The sequence below is a fragment of the Lissotriton helveticus genome, chromosome 4_1, assembly GCF_964261635.1.
Source record: "Lissotriton helveticus chromosome 4_1, aLisHel1.1, whole genome shotgun sequence".
Classification (NCBI taxonomy): domain Eukaryota; kingdom Metazoa; phylum Chordata; class Amphibia; order Caudata; family Salamandridae; genus Lissotriton; species Lissotriton helveticus.
Genome location: NC_136063.1, coordinates 1,735,387,038 through 1,735,410,246, shown reverse-complemented (window position 1 = coordinate 1,735,410,246; position 23,209 = coordinate 1,735,387,038). Strand labels below are relative to the sequence as shown.

The 23,209-nt window shown below is 43.1% G+C and overlaps 1 protein-coding gene across 1 annotated transcript in view; it reads left to right on the top strand.

The window, feature by feature from the left end:
* The window catches only part of DRP2 (dystrophin related protein 2), a 547,219-nt gene that overhangs the window by 450,227 nt on the left and 73,783 nt on the right, over positions 1-23,209 (top strand). The window contains exons 15-17 of the mRNA XM_078686308.1: positions 880-991; positions 12,561-12,697; positions 19,400-19,465. Coding sequence (XP_078542434.1) covers positions 880-991; positions 12,561-12,697; positions 19,400-19,465 — 315 coding nt within the window. The remainder of the gene's footprint in view (positions 1-879; positions 992-12,560; positions 12,698-19,399; positions 19,466-23,209) is intronic.

The following is a 23,209-nucleotide window of genomic DNA, read 5'->3' as shown; positions in this document are numbered from 1 at the left end:
TCTCCAAATACTAACACCTGCCCAGATCAGTTCTTAGCCATGTTATCCAATGGGAGGTGGATAACATGGCTAAGAGCATTTCGTCGCTAATGCGTGAATATAGCTGTATTCTCAGCGATATTCACGCATTTCGCCGCTATCGCTGGATATTTTAGCACAATGGAGAAAAACGTTGCTAATAGCATGTTTTCTCCGCTAACATATCCAGCGATAGGCAGCGATAAAAAAAATCGTCGCGAAGCCTATTTAGCGATAATTATCGCCACTTGTTGGTAATATGCCCCGTGGTCTTTTTTTGTAATCAAGATAATTCCACAGCTAACGCTACTGTTTTAAAACTATGCTGTAGCCCACAAAACATCGACCAATTCACCTTTGGCATGGCTGTCCTCCAATGGGAAGAACAGGTTGGCTAAACATTGAATCCCACGTAATATAATGTTGTTAACAGGCAAACATTCTAGGGACAAGTGCAAAAAATAAGACCCTGGGCAATGCTTAATCAAAGTTTCTCCTGGTTCTGTTTGGCTGGCGGGCGCCAGGCAACTTACACTTCGACTGTCTTTGTATACCTCTGGTTATGAAAGTTTAAAATATATTTCAAAATTGTTTGACATCATGAGTGCTTGAAAATGTTGAAAATGAGAAATAAATGTAAAGTTGCTCCAAAGAGAAAGGCCCTGTATCCAAGGATGCCTTTTCTAGATGACATTGTACAATATTATGTTTTATATAATAAGTCATTTGTGTTCTTCATTTCTTTCTAGATATAAAGTCTTTTGAATAGTGTATTTGTTTTCTAGTGATAAATTGATAAAACAATTAATGTGAGTCTATAAATTCCTCTATCTAATGTTGCCTTGTGCTTCATTTCCTCAGATACCGGAGTCTGAAGCAGTTTAATGTGGACATCTGCCAGACTTGTTTCCTGACAGGAAGAGCCAGCAAAGGAAACAAGCTGCATTACCCCATCATGGAGTACTACACTCCGGTGAGCCACAAATGAAGCCCATTTATTTCCATACAATGCAGCCACCCATATGTACTCATTAGTTCTTTCAGAATAGCATCGAAACATTCAATAAATCCTTACACTGCTGGCAAGTGTCATTCCGAAAGACAAAGCAAAGCAATGAAGGAAAAATATTATTTCTGAAAGTTCTGTTAAGATGCAGGATGAACTTTCTATTGATATGCACTTTTGTGGGTAATATAGGTAATACAAAGGAGCATGTCAAAGAAAATTATGTTGGCTTTTAGACACAAATTAAATTACATTTTTTTGGTGCAACACTAATTTGAAGTGCTATGAATGCAAAAATATTAATTCATCTCCTTGAGTTTGGATGCAAATTTTTTTTAGAGAAACTCGTTTTTCTTCGAGAGTTTATAATGGAAAGTATTAGAACATGACAGAAAACCAAAACGAGGTTACATTTCCTTTAAAGTCATGAACGTAATTTTCATCCTTCAAAAAAAGTGTGACATTCTGAGAGAAATATCTACTTACCACAGCAGCACATTATAAGTTGATTCCACTGTGTACTATCATAGCTTCACCACAGACTTCTAATAAAAATCTAAATGCTATCATTACTCATCGCAATTCTTTATTCGAGTTAAATTAATCCATAAAAGACAATAACAATATAACATCATTGGTAAAATACATATTCATTATACATAAATCGCATATATACCAGAGTAAAGGAAATATCCAGAGCCGAATACACCAAGTAATGGATCAAATAAATACAATAATGCACAAAAATCAATCTGTAATCGTAGTATTCCTCATTCTGTCCTCACTAAAAACCAAGCAACATGATAACAAGTTCTAACATCCGGCAACATCTATAAATAAAGTAGAGAAGGCCATTCTGATTAACAAGAATAGGTTTTGAATACATTTTGCACAAGCATGAATAACAAGCATTTACAATGCAACGGTTTCGCCTTCGGACACGAGGCATTCAGAAGCGCTGCACTCACCTTTATCGAGCTAAAAAAGACGACTGAAGCCACAAGCCAAACACGAGCACACATTCACAACACCGGGCATTACGTGTTAGGAGCATTCTGTGCAAAAGTAAACATTCAAAACACGGAATTACAGAAGCGCTGCACTCACCTTTATCTTGCTAAAAAAGGCGACCAAAGACAACATGAGACAACCACTTCGGCCAAAGGCTTTTACAAAATAACGAAAACATCACGGGACAAAAAAAATAAATACACGCCCACCGCCACATGACGTCAGAAAAGAGGCAGGATGAGAAAAACATTGCCGGAACGCCCACGAATCGCCTCGGTGAATGACGGACGCCTCTGTCTTCCAATGGCTAGCCTCCATTTATGGAGCTAGCCAATGAAAGACAGAGGCAGGACTAAGCCCAAACTGTAGGAACATAAGATTTCTCCTGGGCGGAGCTAGCGCTCCGGACCCAGCCGAAACCTAAAAAGACAAGCATTTACAATGCAACGGTCTCGCCTTTGCAAAAGTTAGAGCTATTGGCACTGTAAATGACAAGTTTTTTGTTTATGCGTTGGTTTTGAATACCGATAAATAAATGACATTGTCATTTACAATGCCAATAGCTTAATCTCTCGCAAATGCGAGACCTATTCCCTTTGCAATGCAATAGGTTACGTATTTACGCGAGTTTGAGCTATTGACATTGGAAATAAATGCGTTTTATTTATGTTTCAAAAACCAAAACATAAATAAAATGTCTCTCACACTGCTGTCTCTCCCTAGAACACACATATGCTGTCTCTCACACTGCTGTCTTTCTTACACACAATGCTGTCTCTCATACACACTGCTGTCTCTCACACTGCAGGTGTGGGTTGTGGGATGTGGGTTTCCAGCTCATATCTTGAGGGTGGGCGCTGCAGCGTTTGTGTGTATTTTTCTTTTACATACTCTCCAGAGCATTAGTTGTAGCTTCAGAAGCTTTTGTTTTGGGGGGAGGGATGTTGGGGGTCAGATCTCAGTTTAAAGCCCGACCCCTCTTCATGACCTTGTGCCCTCATGCCTCGTTAACACAATTGGCTTATGATTTTGCCCCTTTATAGACATATTTTCTTTAAGATCCTCCCCCCAACCCCCTCCCTCCATTGTGAAATGTATCTGCAAGTTGGCATTCCTGGGCAGTAATTTTGTGGCAGTCAATGTATCACAGCAAAAATGCAGCGTAAAATTCATTCAGAGTATTAGTAAAGTGTGAGTAGTAGAGTGAGTAGTAGAGAGTTGTAGAGTACTAGAGTGAGTAGTAATGAGTATAGTGAGTAGTAGAGTGGGAGTAGAGAGTAGTAGAGTGAGTAATAGAGTGAGTAGTGAGTACTATATCAAAGCACTGGTTTATTTAAAAGAGGGGTCTCCAACATTTTCTGTAGTAAGAGCTACTTATATTTAATGAAAATCATCAGAAGTTACTAATATAGTGTTGTTATAGTGACCACATTAGACGGTTACATTAATGGAAACCATATTCATGAAATCCCACAGTGTACATCTCAGTTCATCAGACAGGGATGCCAGCAGTATTGTGAACTAGTAATACAGATTGCAATGGCTCCGTGACCCTGCCTGTGAGGGCAGGTTCAGTAGCCCTAAGGGTAATCCGGGGTTACTGGACCTCCGTTAGTACCCCATTTCTGAATGGTTAGCATGTCCCAGGATGCCCTGAAGCACAACTCTAAAGCACTTGACTCTCAAGGTGAAGATGGCAGTGGAGTTTCTAAGGCTCTGTTATGAAGGTAATGTAGGTTGGAAACTGAGATTTTAATAACACTCAATAAATCAATGCCCTATCAGAGCTTTTAGTTTAAAAAAAACTGCGTTGATACACACAGCTAAAACTGCTAGTAAAATTAGAAATGTATATGCGGAATATATAGTTGGTAAATGAATATGCAAAAAAGTAAACAAGCTCCTCTTGGTGGCCATTAAGCTAGAACAGATTTACTGTCGCAAATGTCTTGTTTTTCTAAATAAATGTATAAGTTGATTGTCAGGCTGCTTTTCAAGCTCTGCCATTCGCGTCTCTACCCGCTTTCCTCTGTCACACATTGACCCCCATTTTATGGACTCTTAGATTAATTTTCTCCAGTTCCGGCACTGGATAAAACACATCGTATTTAAAGGTGCAGTGGTGACGTTCCACTATTAGTAAGAGCCCTGCGCTAAGAGGGGATTCAAGAAATTCCTGGGCACCGTCTCCCAAACCTTCCAACTGTGCATCTCGGTTCTGCTCAAGCAGTACACCAGAGTTGTGCTGATTCTGTGGAGCATCATAATTTATTTTTACAATACACGAATTAGCATACTATCTTCCTCCACAAATAACTCTTCCCAACCGTGCATACATCACCTCAACTGTAAAGCTCTGGGTAGATGTGTTTGAAAAGTCAGCCGTGGCAGGACCGAGGGGGTAGAGGTGGCGCTATACACGGAGCGGCTAGGTATAGAAGTGAATCAATTTGCGGTGATCCTGCGCAGACGATTTGGTAGTCTCGGAGTGCCACAGACCGGTGTGTGGGTTAGAGTGATAAACGGAGGATTGAGAGGAGGGGGGTTCGATGTGGAGTCGGAATGGTGCATGGGAGTTGGTTGAGGTGCACGCGAGTGGGAGCAGTGGGGGGCTGCTGAGGGAGCCTCGGCTCGGGAGTGGTGTATTGGGTGGGCGGATGCAGGAGCGAAGGGGCCCTGGGTTGGGAACTGCCGACGTTGGAGCGGGGGAATCATGTTTAGATCTTGGCGTATGATCCTGGGCAGATTATTAATCACCCACAGTATTGAAAAAGATAAATTCGGCCGGGGGTGGAGAGGGCAAAAGGGCGCTGCAAGGTCTGAGGCAGGGGAGCGGCGAGGTGCGTGGGGGCCCTCGTTGAGGGGTTTTAGGGAAGGACAGCAAAGGGTCGGATTACAAGGTAAGGCGGGGAAGCAGGCTCCGCATGGGCAGATAAGTATGGACTGGGTGTTTTAGAGTAATTTGGGTGTGCCCGGCAGCTATCACCTTTTTGTGGTTACGGAATCCGGTGCAACACCAGCAAGAAAATCAGAATGTACCATCGGCGTGGGCGAAGAGGTCTGACCAGAAACGACCACTATGTCTATATAGGGATGCATTTTTATCACAGTCCTTGGGAAATCAGTGACGCTGGTGATATAAATAAAGCTGCCCCTAGTCTACACCTAAAAAAATACAACAAACAGCCAGCAGTACACACTAGGGGTGCCGGTCGCACAAACTCTGCGCTATCCGCTAACACACCAACCTTCAGGGTCGAAGGTCACTTGTCATCAGCAGTCTATGGCACACACAGGGCTGATCTTTGTGTTTCGAACCCACCCAGCATAGCGCTGACATGTCGCGAAGTGTGACTTTGTAACAGCTGCTATCAAATGACATCACATGGACCTGGACCCTGAACAGAGGGATCCAGACTTCAATGACGTCACAAGTCATAGCAGCTGCAAAGTCGGATGACATTACGATGCCTGGCAGCTCCAGAGTCCGATGACGTCACGAGTCATAACGGCTCCAGAGTGGCATGACGTTACGGGGCATAGCGGCTGCAGGGTCGGATGACGTAAAGAGTCATGAAGACATGATGGTATTCACCAGTGACTCTGCACGGTGGCCAGTGTCAGGGTCACCCGCACAGCTCTTCACAGCCGCAGGGGAGTGTCCTGGTCAGTACCACCAGCAGCTGATGTGTGATCGGCGCTTCGAGGTGCTACAGCTGTCAGGGCGCTGCTTTCATCTCTTGACAGACGTCTTTGCCCCCTCCTCAGCAGCAAGGGGGTCTCAGACACACCAGCAGCCCGCCTGCTGCCCCAGCAGGGCTGCACACACGCCGGGGTGCTGCTAGTTCTTCACACGCCAAGAGGTCGGCGCTTCGAGGCGCTACAGCTGAAGCTGCCCCTAATCTACACCTAAAGAAATACAACAAAAAACAGCCCGAGGTACACACTAGGGGTGCCGGTCGCCTAAACTCTGCGCCATCCGCGCACACACCAACCTCCAGGGTCGAAGGTCACTTGTCATCAGCAAATGTATTTGTGAACTGGTGGTCTCTCGTCTCTGTAGTCAGTCTATCCAACACAGTTTAATTAAAGTGTATTCATTGAACCATAATGTTCGTGCGTGATTACCTCAGGAAACAAAAGGGCACGGAGTTAATTAAAGTATCTTTGAAGTGCCGTCTAAGTTCCAACCCTTAAATGCCTAACAATAAGTTTTCTCGGACTTAACTACTGAAAAATATGACATCAGTGCCTGCAGCTGTCTCAACAAAAACAGCTCCACAAAGGTGGCCAATGTTAGTGCGCAAGAGATTAACATAACAAAGCTGCACTTGTACCCTTGATTTACACAGCGCAGCAATTCCACTTCCATCTAGCACTAAAGCTGTACTTCCACACTTACTTTATTTTACGCTGCAATCCCGGCTCAATGTAATAAGAAAGCTACACGTCTCACTACTTCAAGCTCGGCGCATTTTTATCAGGAAATCGTGGCTTCCCGACGTCACGGTTACAGATTTATCATTCAGACATTTCCAATCGCTTCCTTTCAGGAACAAGCCGAGGCAGCTGGAGAGGGAGGGAGGGGTGGGGGCCCCGGGGAGCGGCAGAGCGAGACGGAGGAGAGCTGCGGCAGAAGGGGAGGGAGGGGTGGGTGGGGGGGTTAGACGAGACTCCGGGAGCGAGCGGGGGGGGGGGGGACCGGAACGCGGGGGTCTTCAGAGGGGACCGGGAGGCTCATCTACAGGGTCGATGCGGCCCCGGCAGGGATCTGCCCACAGGCACTTAATTGATCCCTGCGAAGCTGCTGTTTTCGAGTCACCCCGCTGTCAGCTTCCGCTTAATTGTCTACACCAATCCTCGGTGTCTCTTTCGTGCTTCGGCTGAGATACAGCCACATATTCACTTGCAATCGCCTCACGGGATAAGCCTTTAAAAAATAAATACACATAAAGCCTTAATAGCATGAAACACACATTATCATTAGCAGTTACTAAAAGTAAATAATAAGTCAGGTCCCGGGCCGCGCTGTGATTGGCTGACGTCACGGGGGTTTCCCGGCCGGCAGCCAATCACAGCGCGGCCCGGGAATGACGTCACGGGGGTGTCCCGGGCCGGCAGCCAATCGCAGCGCGGCCCGGGACAAAGGGGCGGGGCTTAAAAGAAGCACCAGAAACGCCCCCGAATCGCGTTTTCGTGAGAAAGCGCGATTGACAGCCTCTGTCTCCCAATGGCTAGTCTCCATTTATGGAGCTAGCCAATTGGAAACAGAGGATGTCCTAACCTCACTATTGAAAACAATAGATTTCGATCTGGGAGGGGCTTTGCCCCTCGCCAGGTTTCGAAACCTAAAAAGGACGTATAAAAATATAGGGCCTCATTTACAAAAAAAATGATGCAGCACGGCACCACAAACCATTTTGCTGCGTCGAGCATTTTATGAAGCATAGGGATGTGTCGTATTAACAATGTGGTACATTAGTGTGCTTTCTCATTTGATGGCGCACAATTGGCTGCCATACTCCAGTGCAGGCATCCTTGTGTCATGTTGCAAGGGTGCCTGCATTGCAGGAATGATTGTTTTTGTGCAGAAAGGTATTCATTCCTGCACAAAACCAATCATTGATGTCATTTTCCTCTTTCTATGTGTGCTCCATTATGCAACACAAATTTAAAGAGGAAAAGCTGAGGAGAAAAATTGTATTTCTCCTCCTTTCGCCACTAGGATTCTGACGCATTCCCAGCTTCACAAAATGTACATTTGGGAATGTGTCAGGTTTCGTGGATGTAGCGTGGAAACACCCACAGCAACACCCATGGAATGCCCCTTTTAAGCAGAGTAATACGTGAAAGGGGCCAATATTTACAAGGCCATGAAAAGTCACGTAGGATGACTTTACGTGGCCTTGTAAATATAGGCAAGCCTATTGTGCTATTGTGCTGTTGGTGTGTCACAAAAAGTGATCCACCGGCGGCGCAATGGGCTTGTAAATGAGGCATACTTTGCATCATGTCTTGAACATTTAGAACATCACATAGACAAGGAATATTATGTGCATTATTTGCCCAACCCTAGAAATTCGTAACAAATGATGTATTAATTTGAGCCTAAAACGGATAGTGAGAATTTAACATCCCACATCTTAAATACGGTTCTATAGAAGTTGTAGTTTGCACTATGACATAGGATTTAACGGTAATAATGCACAAGGCACTGGATTCCCTTTCCTCGCTCATTAATGCCAAAAATGTTTTGGGACCAGACTATATCCCCCTCAAAAATAGCTCCAGAATTGGCCTAATAAATAAAAACAGTCTTTGACATATTTGAGGCAAGGAATTTTAACGGCATGATCCAAATTTAGGCAATCTTTAACAATTGATCTGTTCAGAGAGAGCTCTTTCTTAAGCCGAACAGATAACTATAAAATTAAGGATCGGAGTTGAATTAGATCAGAGATGTAACCAATTGCTAGTTCTTCATGAACGTTGTAAGAAGACAGACTATAGGGGGAAAAAAGCAGTCGCTCTGTTTGCAAGAGAGTTACATTCATGCACCCCCAAACCTCACTGCCATAAGAGGCAATGTCAAGGCAGTTGACCTGATAAATGTTAAGCAATGGAACAACACATCTCTTCCCTATCCTTGAGGCAAAATCAAAAACTGAGGCAGTACATCTTGCAAAGGTGTGACTTCTATCCTTAACCAAAGGAGACTAGAGGACCGAGTAGTCAAAGAGAATTGCAAAATATGGAAATGTACTCCCCTTCCACAGTTAATTGTCCTGGATTCAATGAGATCTGCTCTTGGTATTTTTAGGGCCTTATGCCATGATGTTAGATTTGGTAATGTTGGTGTTAAGGTCGAGTCTGTCCATGAAATCCACTAAACTGTCCAAGATTCGTTGTCGACCCTAGGCAGTCCTGGAGATCCCCACAGCATCGTTGGGCACTGACAGACCATTGACCCAGGGAAAGTCTCACCCAGTTGTGGATAGGACCCTGTCCCGATTATTGACGCACATCGTGACTAAGAAAGGAGCAAATATGCAACCCTGTCTACCCACCCTTTTCAGAGTGAACTGTGAAGTACACTCTACCTTGGGTCCATAACAAAGAGAGGCTGTCAGGTCCAGGTCCAACATAATGTTACAGAGCTTGTGCTTATTTACCAGGTATAGAAGCAGAGCTCAAATCCATGAACCTCAGGTGAAGAGAGCTCACGTTATCCTTGGTATATTTGGTTATGAGTAGATAAAGCTTTGATCCACAGTCCCCTTGTCAGATTGGAAGCCATATTGGATATCTGTCAAAACCTGATTGCCATGGACCCACACCATCAGTCTAATTATGACCATTCTCCCCACCACTTTGACCAAGTAATTAATGAAAGAGAAGGGGCGACTGCAATACAGGCCATCTTTATGACCCTTTTTGAAAAAGGTGCCATGATGGAGGTCTACCAGGAAGATGGAAGTTGATATGTAATGGTGGTGTTAACATAGAGTGACAGCAGCGGTCCCCACAGATCAATATTGGATTCAAATAGGTCAAGCGGTACACCATCCGGTCCAGGGGCTTTGTTCTTGGGCAGCACTAAATCGGCATCCCTGACCTACACCCGACTAAAAGGTAAGCGATGGAGTCAAGCAGGAAAACTGTGACTTAACCGTCTGGGTATTTAAAGAATGAACAGAGTCAGGGACATCATAAATAGCAGCGAATTGCATTACCCAAGAATCCGGAGTAATGTATTGTATTGTGACAGTAAATTACCAGTAGAGGGCACGAAAATGGGACAATTAATGGTTTCCCCAAATTTGGAGCTATCCCTGGTAGAACAAGATGCTATCAGCTCTTCTCAGTCCCCTTTCTGTAGTACAGATTTTATGTTCTTGATGGTTAAATTATATTTGCAACAGAAAGGGTGAACTCTATTCCTGTTCCTAGGCTTTTCCTTTAAATCCATCGGAAGGTTTTTTGTGGGTAATGTAACATGAATGGTCAAACCATCTACATATGACTGGTGCCCTGGGGCTGGTGGTAGTTAGAATAATCCTAACAATGCAGATGGGAGAAAAAGATGTCAGAATTTGTTCACACGGTTTTCATCATGCAGACAGGTTCAGAACTCCCTGGGGCACTCTCTGAAAAATGTGTGATAAAATCTTTCGGGAATAACCTTGTCCCAGGGAATTCTGCAACCCTTATCTTTAATATGTTCCCACCCACACAAAATATGGATAGAGGGTGCAGGATTGCCCGTCCAAGAAAAGGTGACAAAAAAGTGTTTGTGATCCCTTCTATAATCCCATAAAAGTTCAAAATTCAAAAGGGAAGAAATCAACCTAGAGTAAAAAAAAATTAATCAATTGTAGAACAACATCCTCACCCATTAAAGGGAGGCATAGATTGAGAACAGCTTTTATAAAAATGAATAAGCAAAATACTATTAAAATTCCGAAAGGTAAGAGAAACTGCCAATGCCTGGGTAGGTTCTGTATCCAGTTGTATAAGACTGCAATTTAAACTGAAAGAAATCAGCACAATAGCCCCCCTTGGCTCTACCCAAGCTGGAACCTATTGCCTGCATAGAGAACCCCATGTAGCCCTCCAGAAACAAACTGTTGAACTTTTCCCATGTTTCTTGTAGATAAATCACAATATGTTTTTTCAGAAATAAAAGCCACCCAACATCACCCTTGTTTCTCACTATCCCGCTGTACCAGCACAGAATAGTCAAAATGCCCTGATATTTAAAATTACAAAATGCCCTACTATCAACAACACTATCAGGGGTACATTGTTTAGAAATCAGTCAATCGTCAATAATAGAGCTCAAAGGACCAAATCTATTGCTGGTAGGAATTTCAGATATGATATTATCATCAAGTGCTTCATGATATAAAGGTGGCAACGGTTGAAGAACAGGAGGCTAGTAAAAAAAAAACAGCAGGAGTGGCAGGACACCAGTGAAAGGTGGGTGGAATTTGGGCAAGCTCAATAGTTCACGGCCAGCAGTACATGGATTATAAAAATTCTCAACCCCACAATCTGCATCCATAATTTTGGCTGCCTTTTCTAGCCCGTTCACCCTCTGCACCATATTGACACAAATATAGAGATTCAAAGTGGTACCAATACGCCTCTCCAGCCAATGCACAACTTTATTTCTGAGCTGCGAATAATGTTCAACTGCTCTGGTTTTTATTGGCTGCATATTACCAAGTACAATAATGTAACTTGCAGCAGCCAGGGGCAAGTTGAGTATGACATTATTAGTACTGGAGACACCGTCACTTGCATAAATAATGGTGGGTTTCCCAATAGCACTACCATCGTTGGGAGGTAGCAAGCGAGTCTGGTGGTGATTAGGAGGAACATGCGTGTCTGTCCCTCCTGCTAGCCATGGCCTAGAATTGCAAGGATTGGCTGAACCTGAGTCTGAATTGCCATGGCGGGGAGCTGTTGCTTGAGTATAAATAGAATAAGAGGCTCCTGCCATAGAAAGAATAGGTCCCTGGAATGACAAGGGTCGAATTATGGAGGGCCGTGCACCTCCTAGAGAGGACAGATGGACAGGCTGGATGGAGACATCAAATTGGTAAGAGCATCCTCCAATTCTTTGAGCCTCAAAAGGATGAACTGATAAAAGTTTCAAATGTAATGAAAAATTTGGCCAGCATAGCGTCCATAAAATCAGATGTCAATGCTGTGCCTTTGGAGGTACCTGGGGATACCGCAACATCCTTTTTTTTCTTTGAAGGTGTTAAAGAAACAGCCATGTTTTCTGCTGGCGATTAGTGTACTAAAATGTCTACTGTGCGTCAATATCAGATATCATACTATGGTCCAAAATTCCATTGTCCTGTAACACAGTAGGAAAACCTAGTTCCAGTTCCTTTACTACCAATATAATTGTATTGGTTAATGCCCCAATCACATTTGGCATGTATGTTCATATATTAGAGCCACTACACAGGTGTGTTTGAACAAAGTTGTCTAGGTACGACTTACGCTTGCCAATACACAGTACTAAAAAACGAGGCTCAAGCAACCTACTGCAGGCCTAGAATTTTAGGAAGTCTTTTGCAGCAAATTTTAGGTGGTGGCCCAGACCAACCTTCTCTGGACCATGGGTGTGGATGGGTCCGCCACCGGCCTGTGCTAGGCTGCGTCCCACATGCTGGACCCCTAGATCGCTTTAGAGCGCAAGGAAAGGGGTGTGGCGTTCCTCCTCAAGCCCACTCCACCATGGGTTCTGGGGCTACCAGCCCTGCTGAGGACCAATTTCTTCGCACTGTGCTGGACCTCTAGAGTGCTTTAAAGCATGAGGAAAGCGGTGTGGCACACCTCCTTGAGCCAACTACACCTAGGTTTCTAGGATTTGCAGTCCCTACAGAGGTCTGCTTTCTTCCTGTGCTTCTGGACCACTTGAGCGATGTTCCTGTTTGTTGTTCTCTAATAACATATTTCTGAAATTGCAATCTTCCTCTTTTGATAACATTTTGCTCTCTTTCTGCAGACCACATCAACTGAGAACATGAGGGACTTCGCTACAACCCTTAAAAACAAGTTTCGCACTAAACAGTATTTCAGCAAGCACCCGAAGAGAGGGTACTTACCAGTGCAATCTGTGCTAGAGGCTGACTTTATCGAAACGTGAGTATCTGACCAAGAGATGGGTCATATGTGCTTCCAGAGATTAAATGAGGTTGCACTTTATGTTCAAGAATAACCTGTCAAATATGACACCCATTTAAAACTAATACAGCCAAACACACTCACTGACCCCAGAAAGAGTGACTGCTGACGCCAAGACTTTCCTAAAGCAGAAGTCCTTGATCTTTGTTTCTCAAAAAAAGCATGTTTGTATATCGAGTGACATGAATAAAGTTTAAAGGAGTTAAATCTGGTGAACACTTCTCCACATCCACTCCCTAAGGAAACTATTGTTATTAGATATTGTTATTATAAACTTTAAATTGCTATTAGAAACTCTTCTCTGTTGGTGGAAGGAGATAGTTTGCACTGGCAACTAAAGTCTGATGGTATCTTGAGCTGGTTTCATGTTAATACCCTAGTCTTGAGAGCTTGATTATCAACTACTCTCAACTCTTCACCCATCTCCAGTGCTTGCTATACCGGCATCACAGTTAACACACAGGCGAAGGAGAACATTCAGGGGCTTTAGAAGTAGTTTTGCCTCTTATGGATGGCTAAGAGAAATGCTGGGTTATACCTCAGCCTCAGGGGACCTTCCTTCCCTTAGAATGAGAGACAGTGGTCACTGCCAGGAGCAAGAGGCGCCTCTCTTGCATCTGCTCCCCTTAGTATCTGCTGGGTAACTGCACTCAAAAACAAGCATTGGAAATGCAATAGGTCTGGAATTTGCTTGAGTTAGAGCTAATAACATTGTAAATGAAGCATAGGGACAAGTTTATTTTGGGGATGCCTTTTCTCGTTGTTTCAGATATTATGTGTGAAACAACGAGATTGTCTTTTACTTTTTATTTTAAAGTGCAATTTTTTTGTAGGCTAAAAAAGAGATAAAAACCAAAAGCTGAAACATAAAGCGCTGTGTACATAAAATGGGTGCCGCGCACAGCTTTAAAGTAAAAAAAAAATTTAACGGCACGGCTGACCCTATACATTATGACTGCTCAGTCAAGTTACAAGTTCTGGCTGCTTGTAGCGGCTGTTGTGACTGATAAACCACACCCAAGCCTTGTGTCCTGCAGCAGAGTCTCCTGTACCCACGACCAGTCAAGCCCCAGATCACGAAACCTCACGAGAGCGGCAGAATGCATTTAGAATATTAAATGGATTTGCGGCTTTCATTGGTGCAGCAGGTGAAGTAGCCCTGGGGCAATGGTGAGTGAGGCGGCCCAAGCACTCCAATGAGGCCTGTTTCATGATTAAAACAGTTGCAGTGGGAGGAATTTTCCTTGCTACGCCACTGTTTACTGGCAACATAGAAATAAATGTGTAGATATCAGCGCTCAGAAGCTAACGGAAGGCTTCATCCGGTGCTCTTCTACACACCTAAAATATGTATGACTGACAGGAGCCATTACAGCACACATTAGCATACATATAAAGTATTATTAAAAAGTAAGGAAGGGATGGGGGGCGACTTAGAAGGGAGAAAAGAAGGAGCAGGGGGTAGAGAAGAGATGGTGGGGGGAGGCGGAGCTCCTGGGTATAAAATGCAAGATGCTAAAGCGTCAGTGAGAGAGTGTTGGTGGAGAGGCAAAGATGAAAGAATTGTATAAGAAGGAGCATGAAGAGAGAGAATGAAAGAGGAGAGGAAAGAGTTGGCAGAGGGGTTAAAACAGAAAAATGAGAGCAAAGGAATGGAAAAGAAAGGGGAAAAGAGAAGGAAGGAGGGAAGACAACACTGAAGGAATTGGGAAAGGAGAAGTGTAGTAAAGAGTAATGGGGAAGAAGAACGAATGAAGCCTGGGAAGAGTTACGGGGAGGGGTAAGAGGGCAAGCAGGATTTGAGAGTAGAGGAAATGATCAGGTAAGAGGTGGGTAGCAAAAGACAAGCAGCGGAGAAGTGAAGGGGTGAAATAAGAAGAAAAGGAGTAGAACGATTGGAGAAAGAGTGGAGGGCGGAGAGATGGTGGCGAGAGGTAAAAGGAAAGGCGGGTGGAAGAGGGAGGAAGGCAGGGCGAGAAATGAGAAATGAGAAAATAAAATGTACAATAGAGTGGGTATAGGAGGGAGGGGGTATGGAGGGTTAAATATGAGAGGCAGTGGGATAAAAGAGGGGGTGGGCATGAGGAGACAGAAAAGGGAGAGAGAAGCGAAGGGGAAAGGAAAGAGGGAGAGAGTGGCGGAAAGAGAATGAGTGGCAAGCTGGGTAGTGGCATAGAGGGCAGACAGAAGACAAAATAAAGGGGAGGTGAAGACAGTAAATGCAAGAGAGTTGAAATGAGAGAGGAACGTGGCAGGCTGAGGAGGGTGGAATGATCGCAGAAGGGAGAAGGCACAGAAGAGGAGGGATGAGAGAAGAAAGGTGTAGAAGAGAGGTCTACTTGGAAATAAGTGATGAGAATGGAGTGCGAGGTGAATGAGCAGAAACTTCAGTTGAGAAAGAGGGTGGAGGGCAGCTCAGTTTGGGAGTGAGGAGTGCTGGAACAGAGAAAGAGAGTGCAGGTCCCGCCAGGACATGGAGGAGTGGAGAAGAGCAAGTAGAGAGGAGTAAAGTAAGGAGATCAAGAGGATGGCTGCGGGTAGTTGTGCTGAAAGGGTTAGATGAAAAAATGGGAACTTTCTAAAAAGTCGACAGCAGGGGAAAGGAGGGAGGGTCGGTGGGTATTGTGGGTGTGGGCTAATGCAGGAGGGAAAGGGGAGAGTAGTGGAGGAGGGAGGATGGTATACGAGACAGGAAAAAGTTGAAAAAAAAGAGGAGAGCAGGGAGAGGTCACAAGAAGGTAAGACGGAGAGCAGGAGGAAAGGAAGTCGAAGAGCTGGGTACAGGAGATGAACAGAAGGGGAGAGAAAATCAGGAAATGACAGAAAGGGTGTCTAGTCAGGGGAAGGCGTGAGGGCAGTGGTAGAGAAGTAGTGAGACACGATGATAGAGGACGTGGTGGAAGGCGAAAGTACATTAGAGAGGAAAGAAGTGGGTGAGGTGTAACGTGCTCCACAACTTCAGGTTGAGTTTGTGCTATATAATACAGCAAAATAAATTGCTGGCGGATAACTAGAGACAAACGTGTAGAAGTGAAGGGAGAAAAAGAGCGACAGAAAAGGTGATGGAGTGGAGGAAGAGTCAGGGGGTAGAGAGTGTTAGGTGTAAATAAATGAATGTGGGATGGGACATGTTGGATAAAGAGGAGAAGGAGCCGGAACTTGGACGGGGGAGGTGAAAGAAACGATTTGAATCAAAACCTGAAAAAGTGTGTTATTTATTGAGCTCTCTATCTGGCTAGTAAAAACCTCTTGGCGCTACTGTTAAACTGTAGTTTAAGGAACAAAAAAATACTATTAAGAGCCACATCAGAGAAAAAAATGCTTAAACATAGCACGGTGTTCCTGATGCAGGCGCCGTGTTCAGGTTTAAAGTTAAAAAAAAGTAGAAACAAAAAGTGCAGTGTCCCTGAAGAGGGTGCCATGCTCAGCTTTAAAGTTGAAAAAACAAAAAAAAGGAAACAAAGTGTAGTTTCCCTGAAGCGGGTGCTATGCATAGCTTTAAAGTAAACAAAAATGCAGAAATTTAAAGCGCGGTGTCCCTGAAGCAGGCACCACGCTCAGATATAAAGTTAGAAAAGAGGAAACAAAGCGCAGTGTCCCTGAAGCGGGTGCAACATTTAGTTTTATAGTAAAAAAAAGCAGAAACATAAAGCGCGGTGTCCCTAAAGCAGGCACTGTGCTCAGCTTTAAAGTAAAAAAAAAAAATTCTGAATCAAAGCGCGGTCTCCCTGAAGCAGATGCTGCGCTGTGCTTTAAAGTAAAAAAAAAAAAGAAGCTGAACCATAAGCCTGCTGAGCTTTCATGTTTTAAGAATAGTTTCTGTAGTATGCGGCGAATGGGTGGGGGGCTTGTAATGCAAAGCGGAAGGGAGATGCCAAACTACGCACTCAGTGACTAGTGGAAAGCAACATATATAAAAAGATTTCTTCCAAACAGCACATAAAGAATAGCTACGTATGGAAACTGTAATTGGCCTGAGCTCCTCACCCTTAGATGGAAATGAGGTATCGGCTGCGGGAACGAATCAGAAGGCAGGAAAGAAGACCGACGTTGCACTGAGCCTATTGAAAGTAGCAGGTGGGGAATAGAATAGTAGTATTGATCACAGCAGGTCTTGCAGACAACGCATGCGCGCTGCCTAGGCTCGACCTAACCATCCTTTGTGTGCCTCGTAGATACTGAAAATCCAGCAGCCATTCAGAATGCTGCATTCTGCTTCAGCTACGTAAGCAGGTTTACAATACTTAATGTCACAGTACCAGTGTATAATGGACCCAATGAAATTAGTGTCTTGTCTTTCAAATGTATTGAAGCACTGGGTTCCAGGAATCCCTTAAGAAAGGACCAAAATTAATGATAACATTGAGCATTGTGGCAACGTCTCCAGTTTCACTATAAACAGTATAACCTTATTGTAGAAATCCCAGAATTCACAGAATGATGAGTATTGCAATCTTGCCTTGAAGCTTAATCGCCTTCAATTATTATTAAATTAGATAACATTCTCCATAAAAGGAAAATACTAATATTTTTCAAATAGCACAGTAACTTTCACTGTCATAAATTTATCATTGATAATTCAGCATACATTGTTAATTTGCAATCGAGAACTGGTGATAGAGTATAAAAACAGGTGACACGAGGGATGATATGTACATTATCCCGGAGTGAAGTATTTACCACATGTGAAAAACATCTAGCATTCTGTTTATTGTGAGTGCAAATGAAGCATTACACGTACAATCGGTATTTAACACCAGATTCTGCATGTTTTTTTCTATTTCACATGCCTTTTCCCTGATCGGCAGATTTGACCTGCCGGAATTTAACAGGGGAAAACCATGAGGGTGTGATAATTATAACCCAACTTGTAATTCCAGTCCTACTAAGAAAACACGTTGGCACAGGGATCGAAATTTAGCCTTACACTTGTAATCAGGTACTTTAAGTGTTCGAATAGCAGTCAATAAGCACAAAGAATGCTTCTAGGTTTGACCTGAAAACTGACGGATGGGTTTCTATCTTGGGGGTCTTTAACCAAACTCCCCCATATGTTTGAACTTATTGCATTTCTGGTATTGTTCCTTGCAAAGACCAAGGGTCCAATCACGAGGCGCTTGCTAAAATCTGCTGCATATTTCTTACCTGCTATTTGTGTGTGCACTGGGTTTGCAAATTAACCTTTGTAGAATTTGCGCCTGAATATGCAATTGACAATCTTAAATGGGGAACTCTGTGTTAATAGTACATGTTATTCCCCATGCCAACATGTGTACACAGCCCATGGGTGTTATTTACTTCTGAGATTTTTGCCAGGTTTTACTTTCCTCTAACATTCACAAATTGCAATTTAATTGTAATTTACTGTTGGTTTTCAATGGTAGTGTGCGTCCAAAATGGGAGTACTGAGCCCAATATGAGCCCGTAAATAATGCCTCAGCAGGTTACCATGACCTGGGGAAAAACAGAGGCAGAAAAACCATTGAAGAGGACATTGATACCTCATACCTTTAAAATAGATGGAATACATAATGGATTGCACATTAATCTGGATGCGAAGTATAAAAAAAATATTATCGCATTTTTGGACAATTAAGAAACAATGTAAATATTGTAACAAGGGAAGAAAGAAAGAGTGTTAATGACAAACATCCCCACTCATTTTAGCTTGCATTTCTTTATTTTTCTTTGTAACTTTGAGTGGTCTCTCATCTGGACCATTGTTGGCCAGCGGTGCAGGAACTGATGAGCTCAATTTTATGAAGTAATGGCAAAGGCGACAGGTTTGGCCTTGGTAAACCTATAATTTTTCTATTTACTTTTTAGTATATAAAATAAACATTTAAAGTATAAAAGTAATAAACAATTTAAAAACTACAGTCAAAAGTGGTGAGCATGTTTGTAGAAAAATAAATAAATAAATAAGTAAAAAATGAACCATTGCAAGACTAAAGAAACTAAATCTGTAAAACAAAAGCAGACGTTTGCTTTGCGGCCTTGACACTGAAGTAGACTACTTTTTCGGGACATATGCCCATTATCATGAGCAAAATAAAATGTTGTCACTCACAGTGAAGACAGAAAATGGTTTAAGTAGCCTGATCGGTCGACCCCGCTGTAGGCAGTGGGTATCTAGAAGGATATATGTCCTAAAGGTAAATTAAAAGATACTGATTTCAGACATGCTGAGTTACCTGTAACGCTGCACAAGCAAGGAGAAATTGTAAGGTGCAAAGGATAAGTGCAAATAAATCTCACCTGGGGTTATGAAGTGCAATATGCGAACAGTGGACTGTGTATATGAAGTTGAATAACATTACTGAAATATCCACTATTGATAAAGTTTTCCTGCCCTCTCCAGATCATAAGGCTGTTGTGATTGGACCTACTGTGTCATTTTAATATGGCGATAAACATTTTACTGGGAGTGCTCTTCTCAACTATGCAAAAAGAGACAGAAATAAAGAGAGACAGACACAGCAGTAGAAGACAACAAAGAGTGATTGAAATAGAGAGGACAATATATACTTAGGAAGTATGTGGGAGCAAGTGCTGAAAGAGAGAGAGTACAAATGGGCAGGAGAGGGGTACATTTTCTGCATATGTTGAGTGTGTCGCGTCCTACTGCTTGAAATCAAGGCTCAGTTTTTTTTCTTACAGTCCTGCATCATCCCCGATGTTACCACATGCGGACACACACTCCCGGATTGAACACTTTGCAAGCAGGTACTGTACCTCATCATAATTTTATGGAGCACTCGCTATTTACATACAAGAAAATAAAGTTAGATATAATATGGGATACGTTTTAAACGTTTTCCTTCCATGAACTTATAGTAAAAATAATCAAAGTAGATCAGAACAAATGTATTTAACTGTATGCCTATCGTTATCACTTCCTCATAAATGCTATTTCATAGTTAAGTCAACATCACTATACAGGTAATACATAAAAAATACTAACTGTTAACAAAAATCAGGATGCAGAGATGAAGAGAATCGCCTCATGGACTTTCATAATGTGCTTAAGAAGTTGAACAAGCAACTTCATTGAAAGCAGTTCAAAATAATATGGAATATATTTAGTTCTTAGTGTGGTTAAATGTACTTTGTCCAGGTTGTTCAGTCTTTGTGGACAGATGTAATGGGTGAAAACCGTGATTAGGAAAAGGTGTTGTATAAGGTGGTTTTGACGATCCCCAGTGAAGAGATACCAAAGGGGGTGATAGACGGAGCGTTTGAGCAAATCAAACACTCACTCCCAGTCAACTGATCTGGGTTTAATCCATCATCATTCTTTAGCTCACTCCACCACCCCAGTTCAGACATGCCCATATGCAAATCAGTCTTACCCTGTGTCTCATGGGAACAGTCCAGCCCAAACTGCCAAGCCATGTCTTCCCTTGACCGGAAAAAAGCATCCTGGGACTGGCTTCGGTATCTTGAATCCAGTGGCAAAGTGAGCAAGGGACCCACGTTTGGGCATACCCTGCCAACTTAAGGCGAACAAAGTGATATCAAAGGGGATGATGGATGGAGCGTTTGAGCAAATTTATAAAGAGGCCTGTTGTACGCACCTAGTCAAGCTATGTTGTGACTACAAGGGAGAAGATTTTGAATATGGGATTGTAAACACAACATAAATGGCTGGGAACAGACCTGGGGAAACTAAAAGATGTTATTAGAAAAAAATTACAGGCCTGGGTGCTTTCCATTGATGTTGCATATGAAAAGGTGGGAGCAGGCAGAGAGCAGAGATGGTGAAGTAAGTAATGAAGAGAGAAGAACCACATTTTGCTCTTGATCTGAACCCTGATTTTGCAGGTAGAGGAGGAAGGTAGAATATAGTTGTGAAGGAACGTGATGAGAGATAATCATATTGGGTTTAGTGGCGGAGTGGATGCTTATCAGTGTTGGCAGAGTACAACTTAATGCAATCCAGTAGCCTTGGGCATAGAGGAAGTAAGATGCACCAGCATGGAGTGCATGTGTGAAGGAGGAGTAGGCAAGTCAGCTAATGTTAATAGAGAGGTGGTAGGAGAAACTAATAGAGGTCTAAATTTTTCCAAAAGAGGTTGTGAGAAGAGTGTACCAAGTAGAGAACCTGGAGGATGACCCTGGGTAATACTGCTGCTGAAAATCTGCACAAGTACAAAGACAGGGACTATAATTTATTGGCTTGGCAGAAAAAGGTTCATTAATTAGTTGGCATTAACGTCTGTGCTTGACTGTGTTAAAGTCAGCCATTGGAAAATGGCGTAGGAAACGTTAGGAGGCCCAGGTGACAGCATCAGGCTGAATCAGCAAAAGACTTACCATGGACATAGGAAAGAGAACTATGTATAGGTGATGCATAAAATATATTAGGTACTGATCAAAAAATAATCTCATGTTGCTGGCAGCAGATTGATCATCAGGCCTGAAAAGTAATAATAGGGTTTGATTAAACTGGTTAATGATGCCCCTTTCCACATCCTTGAAAATGGGGATGGGTGACAACAATAGGTGTCCGATGCTGAATCATAAAGACTGTGAGAAAGTGGATTATTATATGGAGTGGATGGTAGTCCACCACAAGTCATGTAACTATTGCTGTTAGGTCCAATAAAGGTTTCTGTACTTCAAACCTGAGTTGAATAAAATGTTTACAGCGTCTAGAAATACCAAAACAACTAAAATTTCAAAACCACAACACAATATAAATCCCATTCCCATTTATAACGATAGACACTATTTAAATGAACAAAATGACACCAAAATGATAAAAATTCAATAAGAGGAACTATCAATAGGAATTTTACTTGAAGGAAAAATAGTGCAAAAAAGCATTAAACTCCAACCACGGTTATCTGATTGTGCTTGACTGGGATACATGAAAGCTTTATGGCGGCCCGACAAGGAGCTCGGATAGGCTACAAAGACCAGGTCCATCCTGGTTGGAAATTGTACCTTCTGACGTAGTCCTTGAAATAGAAGTTAAACGTTCTCAGTGGGACATGGTAGGAGGCTGGGGCGAGTTGGGTTTCACAAGGCTAAATAACCATCGGACAAAGTCCAGGTGAAGCTGTTTACATTTGGTGGAAAAGTCCAAGTGGGAGAAATTAAAAATGTGTGCTCAAGGGGGTCCCTCACTGATATTTTTGGCATGTTCGCCTGGTAAAAATGTCTACCTTCGGAATCAGTCACTTTTGGGAGCTCAGATTCCACCAATGGGGCAAGGCTGCAAGCTGTAGGTGAACGAGACTCCACAAGGACAGATAACCTCTCTGCAACATTCAGCTGAAACAGATTTTCTGCTGTAGAAAAGTTCCAGGTGGGAGCAACCTGAATCTGGCCCAGCGGCAGCGCACATTTGTCAGATTGATATGACCTGTTTGTTCCTCACTTCTGTTGGTTCTCCCGTCAAAACATCCTGGAAAACGTTTCTACGTCCCAGCTTTTAGGGTTAGGAATGAGAAGTACACTCTGACACTTATCTAAAGGCTCCAAGGCCTGAGGGACAGAACTTGGGGGGAGGGGGTTAGGACTCACTCCAGTAGAAGCCAACAGCAGGGTCCAGGATGGATCCAGTTACAACTGGTCAGCTGGGCTCTTCAGGAAAGTGGACTCATTGCAGCTGTTATGTCCTGTTGCTTATCAGAAGGACAGTCAATTGACCCTTGGAGTCTACTTCTCCTGTGTACAAGTGGGAGTATGTCCAGCCCAAAGAGTTCTCTTCAAAGGTCACAACACTAGATGCAATCCTTCTTCTACCTCCCACATGTCTACAGGTGTTTCTATGAGGGTAGTTGGGTTGGCACATTTACACCCAGTCTCAGCCTGTGGGTGGGGGAAGCTTCTTACCACTCCCTAATAAATGGGATAAAAGTTCCTACGGGTGAACTAACCCACCACTGCACCATGTCCTGTTTGTTTTACTGTAAACTATCCCGCAGTTCCCCTCTCTATCTACCGTCCTTTGTGGTCACTCAAAACCGCTTCTCGGGCAGCCCCTCAACCACTGTGATTAGTGCCTGGTTGTCTAGCAGGACAATGAAGAGGGCAGGACCACGAGTGTGCTACATATGCCTGTGACAAGGTAGGCACCCTTTGAAGTTAATTAAGTTCCTGGATGGCCATCTTGTCAGGGAGGAAAACATCTCCACACACCCACATCCCTGGTGTCTGATAGCAATACACATTTCACCACAGGGGAGCCATCATAAATCAGGTGGCAACAAACACTGGAGAAAGGCACATTTTTTATAGTTAGGAAAATGACGACTTTCTCAAAATGTAATTTTCAAAATAGCATTCTAAAATCCAACTTGTCCCTTAACTTGGATTAAATTACAAATACACTTCGTAATTGAATCACTTACCACAGGGAAAAATAATGTTAAATATTTTTAATTGCCAGGACATGTAAAGCATAAGGGAAACATCGTTTACAACGCTGGTAATACCACGCAGGTAGATAACAACGCGGGC